Source organism: Bubalus kerabau, chromosome X, assembly GCF_029407905.1.
Source record: "Bubalus kerabau isolate K-KA32 ecotype Philippines breed swamp buffalo chromosome X, PCC_UOA_SB_1v2, whole genome shotgun sequence".
Classification (NCBI taxonomy): domain Eukaryota; kingdom Metazoa; phylum Chordata; class Mammalia; order Artiodactyla; family Bovidae; genus Bubalus; species Bubalus kerabau.
In genome coordinates, this window is record NC_073647.1 from 5,827,464 (window position 1) to 5,834,229 (window position 6,766).

A 6,766-nucleotide genomic window follows, 5' to 3' on the forward strand; every position below is an offset into this window, starting at 1 on the left:
ACAGCCTCTCAGAGAGCGCTGAGGAACTGTTTCAAAGAGGTAAAGGAGGAGCCAGGATATATGGAGTTCTTGAAGAAAAAGTAAAATCATGTGTTTGAATATCAAAGATTACTGCTAATCTCCCCCCCCCAAATAGATATCTCAAACTAGTGATTTTAGCCCTTTCCTGTGTATGGCAAAATGTAAGAGCCTGGGCTTATTGAAAGTATTCCTTATATAAGCATCTAAACTCTCTAGGGCCAGTATCCTCTTTTTCTCCATCCTGAGTTTCAGTTAGAGCACACAGGGTGGAGGGATGCAGGGGGTCATTGGCTGCAGTGGCCAATGGCTTGATGGCATTTCTTTACTGGAATGACAAGCACATTCTTTGTCCACAGACCCTGTCTACTGAAACAGAGATGGGCGCTGTGGTTCTGCTGAATGGTGTATGCAATTGGTGACCTATACAAAGCACTTACTAAGTAAAGAGCTGCTAGGGCGGCACCCTGGCTTTGGTCTCTGGCAACAGTTAAGCAAGGGCACGTGCATCCTGGGTCTGTGCCTTTGCAGTCGTTGAACTGGAACCAGAGATAATGTTACTGCTGATAGGGAAGGGAACTACCTGCTTAGTGGTGAGGAAAATTAATAGTCCAAGCATTCTTCCATCCTGCATTCTCCATGCTGGCATTTTGATTAAAAAAAAATATTGTTGCAGCTGTTTGCATATTCTGGAAGTGTGTGTGGTTTGGTGTTTACAGATTTGAGGTTGTGGAGGGAAGTTTCCAGAGCAACGGAAGTAGCTGCTTGTCAGTCAGGGTTCATTTTGAAAATGAAAGCCTGAAGGCTTGGGGCCCACTCTGGGCCTGGTCTCTGAGGAATCAGCAAAGGTCACGAGGTGGCTTTGGTTAGTCAGCTTAGTGAAGCAACCACTTGTTCACCTTTTGCTTCTCTTTCACGAACTGACCAAGTCTATGAGTTGCTTTAGTTGTCCTGCAGATTCAGTCGGGGGCAGAGATGTGGGAGTGGGTTCCCCCCACTCCAGGTTCTGCGGGCAGACACCTCCCCCAACACGGGTGCATATAACGGTCCCACCCCCACCCCAGCCACATATATACATGCAATTACATTTCCCCAGGCTGCCAAACCAAAAGGTGGTTAAAGTATTTCTCACTCACCTACTAGGTACACAAGGGCAGCGCAACAGAGTCATCAAAGAATTTAGTTTGATTGGCATGTCAGAGTTAAGGAAGAGAAATACAACTCAGGGCAGTCTGTTCTGGCTGCCGAAGGAATAATCCAAATAGGTGGCTGGGGGACTGAGAAGGATCACTCTGGGCAGGGGCAATCAGAGGAGGCTCAGTGGAGAAGGTGGCAACTGAGACCAACCTTGAAGGGCAGGGGGAAGAACTTCACCAAATAGAAGCTATAAGGGAGGACATTTGGGTAGAGGAGGGTGAATTCAAGATATGCTCAAGTTAGGACAAGTGCACTCATTTGGCTGGAATTTGGGACTTGTGTGAGTGATTTGCAGTTGATAAGCTTGGTTTGAATGCCAGGTCCTCTGTGCCAGAACAAAGGCTATGGTATCACCCAGACCTGCTCTTCTGCTTCCTTCTGGGTGACCTTGGGCAAGCGGCCTAAACTCTGTGCAAAGGGAGGATAGTAACAATACTTAGCTCTTGAGATCCTTGGGAAGGTTAATAGAATAACACATATAAAGCATTTGGCAGAGTGGCACATGAAAAAAATGTTCAAAAAATGGACTACAAATGCATAGGCTGTCATGAAGGAAAGCTCCAGATATTTAGGACTGGTCTCAAATATTTGAGGGTTAAAGTGGAAAAGCCTCTGGTACCTTCCATCACTGTGAGACCCAGTAAAGGGGCCTGGCTTAGCCTCCCTTTGGCCTAGACTATTGGAACTGTCTCCTGGCTTTCTGCATCTCCCATAATCATCTTCCTTGGTGGTGGTGGTGTAGTCATTAAGTCATGTCCGACTCTTGCAACCCCATGGACTGTACCCTGCCAGGCTCTTCCGTCCATGGAATTCTCCAGGCAAGAACACTGGAGTGGGTTGCCATTTCCTTTTTCAGGGGATCTTCCCAACCCAGGAATCGAACTCAGGTCTCCTGTGTTGCAGGCAGATTCTTTAGCAACTGAGCTATGAGGGATACCCCTAATCAACTTCCTTAAACCTACCTTAATCATAGCTGTGTCCCTCTATGGCTGAAGAACCTTCTATGGCTCCCCACTGCTCACTGACCAAACTTCCTAACCTGGGGGAGGGTGTGGGAGATGCAAGAACTACCATTTATTGAGAGAAGAAAAGAACAAAGAGGAGGCTAATGTTAGGAGTGAAAAGGTAAAACAGCCTCCTCTTTTATAAGCCCTAAAACAATGAATTCCCAGAAATCAGCAGGTCCTTCTAGAAGAGAGCAGGATACATCTCTGAAAAGGGTAAGGCGTTCCGGGCCAATGACTGATTCACTTACGTCTTCAAGTCTAGTCAGGAAAGGTTAGAGGAGATGAGGGCAGAGAGCTGGGTAGGGAGCCCCGGGAGGGGAAGCAGGATAATACTGTTGTTTAGTCGCTAAGTCCTGTCCAACTCTTTTGTGACTCCATGGACTGTAGCCCACCAGGCTCCCCGGTCCATGGGACTTCCCAGGCAAGAATACTGGAGGGGGTTGTCATGCCCTCTTCCAGGGGATCTTCCCGACCCAGGGATCCAACCCACGTCTCTTATGTCTCCTACATAAGCAGGCGAATTCTGTACCATTGAGCCATCAGGGAAGCCCTAAGCAGGGGAATAGTCCTCAGTTCCCTGAAAGGGCTCCCGCCTGGACCCTTTCTCGAGTTTCTCTGCAGGAATCCGGGGCAACTGCGGGAAGGGGTCAAGGCACAAAAGGGGAGTGCGAGGGAACCCTAGTCACACGGGGCAGCCAGGCCACCTCCCCGAATGCGAGGCGCGGGACAAAGGCGGCTCAAGGACAAAGTGCACGGAGACTTCTGAGGAGATAAGAGGGAAGGACGAAGGAAGGGGCGGGGAGCGAGCCTTAAGGATCACGCTCCCGGAGGCCTTGGCTGGAAGCCGAGCTCAGTTCGCCGGCGAGGGGGTTCCCTGGATCCTCCTCACCCCGGTAGCTGTGGGGATGCAGAGAACGCGGCGTTTGGGGCAAGCGGGCGGCTCCGGGCGGCTCTCGGAGCCCGCTCGCAGCCCGCCCCCGCGCCCGCCCCAAGGTTGCCCTAGCCGTTCGGGAGGTGTGGCCGCCAGCTCACCTGGCCGTTTGGGGCGGGGACGCCCGAAACCTGGGGGGACCGAGGCGGCGGCTGCACCCCGGGCTCTGGAGAGGGGCTCGTCCTGGGGGCCGGGCCGGAGCTCCCACCCCTCCGCGTCGCCCCCACCCCCGCAACGCCCGGGCCCTCCCTCGGATCACTGGCGCTCTCCCTCCCTCTCCTCCCTTCCTTCGCTCCCTCCCTCCGAGCTCAATTGCTCAAGCAGCTTCCTTCCCCAAAGCCAGCGCCAGTTCCTCTCGGTGGGGCCCGGGAAGGGCAGCCGACGCTAGACATTGGGACCGCCGTGGCGGCCGGACTATGGCCGAGCCCCGAGGGGCCGCCAAGCCGGCCCCCAAGGCCTCCTTCGCACCGACCAAGCTGAGCCCGAGGAGCGCCCCGCAGCCCCGCCCCTCGAGAGTGGACGCCGGCAACCTGAGCAGGTACCGGGGCAACGCCACCGCCTCCAGGGAGCCCCCTTTACTTGGCGCGCTAATGCCCTCGGGAACGGGGTCGGCGCGCCGGCGGGGAGCGCGGCTGGAGCTGCTGGGGCTGCAGGGGGCGGCTCCCGCCGGGTGGTTGTCGGAGGAGCGCCTGGAGGAGCAGTCCCCTGGCGGGCCGAACGGACCGGGCGGTAGCAGGCTGTGCCTGGAGCCCCGGGAGCACGCGTGGATACTGGCGGCCGCCGAAGGCCGCTTTGAGGCGCTGCAGGAGCTGCTGGAAGCCGAGCCGGGGCTGCTGCTGCGGGGCGACCCGATCACGGGCTACTCGGTGCTGCACTGGCTGGCCAAGCACGGGCGCCACGAGGAACTCATCCTAGTGCACGACTTCGCCCAGCGCCAGGGGCTGCGGCTCGACGTGAGCGCCCCGGGTAGCGGCGGCCTCACGCCCCTCCACCTGGCGGCCCTGCAGGGCCACGAGATGGTCATCAAGGTGCTGGTGGGCGCCTTGGGGGCTGACCCCACGCGCCGCGACCACAGCGGCCACCGGCCCTGTCACTACCTGAGGCCCGACGCGCCCTGGAGCCTGCGGGAGCTGTCGGGGGCCGAGGACTGGGAGAGGGCAAGCGGCCGAGACCGGGACCCTAACAATGCCAACAACAACAGCAGCAGCGCCGCCGGGTGGACGCTGAGACGCGCCCCGAGCGCAGTGGGCGCGCAGGTCGTGGAGAAGACGGCCAGAGCGGCGGCGGCGCCAGCCAAGGGGAAAGACTCCGTGGGCAGCCGGGTGGCGCAAATTCAAGGCCTCCTCCGCCATATGTTCCCCTTCTTCCAGGACCGTTGAAGGCGACGGAGACTGGAGAGCGTGGAGGGACCCCGACGCTGCGGCGAGGCCTCTGTCCCGGGTGGTCCCGCGACCTGCCGCCCCCCTCCAAAGGGAGGCGCCCGGGACTCAGCTCGAGCCGCAGCCATGGGCGCTGGGCCTGCCAGGAGTAGACCCCCTTGGTGTGGGTCTCAGGCACCTGTCGCAGGTCTCCTACTACACCGGCCAAGAGACGCTGGAACCAGGCACCAAGCGGTCCTTATGCCAAGTCCCCAAACTACAGGATTTAGGAGTTCGGTGCAGAAGCTTGGGACAAGGAAAGTTATGCTTCCAGTAGCCATTTCTTGGCAGGCAGAAGCTCTGGGTTTATTCGGAAACATTTGCTAGAAGAATGAGATAAGACTGTAAACCAGTGATGCAGAGGAAGTCTAACTGCAGGCCTGACTTAGCTATTAACAAGTTATTTTGGGGGATGAACCAGCCCTTGTCAACCTGCTCCCGGAGACAAGCAGGGCTTACCAGTAGGGGACCCTTTCTAATGTATCCCCAATGACTTCTTTAGCATATTAAAACGGAATGCTTTCCTTTCACATGACAAAGCTGTCATTTGAGTGACTTTTTTTTTTTTTTTTTTTCATTAACCACCAAGGGAGAAGCTCCCGGTGTTTGCAGGGTGGAGGTCACCAACCCGCGGCCGTGAGCTAGCAATCCAGAACAGACTCTGGACCTCACTCTCAGAGAAAGTGGCCAAGCTGTACACCAAAGGAGCTACTTTCACCTTGGCTCTGAGTAGAGACACACTGTTTACCTGTCTCCCAGACTCTTTGGCATCTAGGTCTGGCCTCCTGTGAGTCTCAGTCCAGAGGAGCTGTCTGCAGGGAGGTGTGTGTGTGTGTGTGTGTGTGTGTGTGTTGCTCAGTCGTGTCCAACTCTTTGCAACCCTGTGGACTATAGCCTGCCAGGCTTTCAGTCCATGGAATCCTCCAGGCCAGAATACTGGAGTGGGTTGCCATTTCCTTCTCCATGAAGGAAGCAGAGGGGAAGTAAAAGGAAAAAGCTTCCAAATATTTTTTTCTAATATTTCCTGGTGAGTCATGTAATTTACCTTGACTTCTGCCCTCCAATGAGACACACCCCTTGGCACTTGTCTCCAAGAGAGGGCTTTAATCATCAGCATTGTGGATTTCTTTTAATTTTATTTAATATATAAGTTATAGTTTGGAAAATTGCTCCCATTTAGAAATACTGTGAATTGAGTAGAATACAGGAGGGTGGCTTGATTGGAGCTGAATGGACGGAGAAGTAGTGGGTGGCTGGAAATCCATGCTGTTTCTGAGAACAGCAGATTTTTGAAATAACGCTGTATCCCTGGAGGCTTGGGTGGCCCTTGCAATGGACTGCTATATCCTTAGCCCTCCCATCCCAGTCCTTGAAGGCCAGGGAGGAACTGAGTCACCACCCCACACAGCCCAGAGACACCACCCTGAGTGCATCCATCCAGGTTTCCATCTCTGCTTGGCAGGCCTGTTTGCCTCTTCTCAGCTCAAAACGTTCCCACCTGCCCTTAATAACCCATTAGACTCTTATCCATGAAATGATCCAAATCCTTCCTATTTATTCTCAGTCTGCCCCATGTCTCTAGTAACTATACCTTAAACATTTACACAACGTTGCTGTTGTTCAATCACTAAGTTGTGTCCAACTCTTTGCAACCCCATGGACTGCAGAACACTAGGCTTCTCTGCCCTTCACTGTCTCCCAGAGATTGCTCAAACACCTGTCTGTTGACTTGGTGATACCATCCAATCATCTCATCCCTGTCACTCCCTTCTCCTCCTGCCTTCAATCTTTCCCAGCATCAGGGTCTTTTCCAGTGAGTTGACTCTTCCATCAGGTGGGCAAAGTATTGGAGTTTCAGCTTCAACATCAGTCCTTCCAATGAATTACTTCCAATGAATATTCAAGGTTGATTTCCTTTAGGATTGACTGGTTTGATTTCCTTGCTATCTAAGGGACTCTCAAGTTTTCTCCAGCACCACAATTTGAAAGCATCAATTCTTCAGTGCTCAGCCTTCTTTATGGTCCAACTCTCACATTCATACATGACTACTGGAAAAACCATAGCTTTGACTATACGAACTTTTGTCGGCAAAGGAGCAAGTGTCTTTTAATTTTGTGGCTGTAGTCACCATATGCAGTGATTTTGGAGCACAAGAAAATAAATTCTGTCACTTTCCACTTTTTCCCCATCTATT

General features: G+C 53.8%; 1 protein-coding gene across 1 annotated transcript; it reads left to right on the plus strand.

Annotated features, from left to right (window-relative positions):
- The first annotated feature begins 3,558 nt into the window (after positions 1–3,558).
- SOWAHD (sosondowah ankyrin repeat domain family member D) lies at positions 3,559–5,788 on the plus strand. Its single transcript, XM_055564383.1, has one exon. The coding sequence runs from the start codon at positions 3,570–3,572 to the stop codon at positions 4,530–4,532; it is 963 nt and encodes a 320-aa protein (XP_055420358.1). The 5' UTR covers positions 3,559–3,569; the 3' UTR covers positions 4,533–5,788.
- Positions 5,789–6,766: the final 978 nt, after the last annotated feature.

Excerpts from the sequence above, each read along its gene's own strand:
- SOWAHD (XM_055564383.1), top strand. The coding sequence starts at position 3,570 with ATGGCCGAGCCCCGAGGGGCCGCCAAGCCGGCCCCCAAGGCCTCCTTC.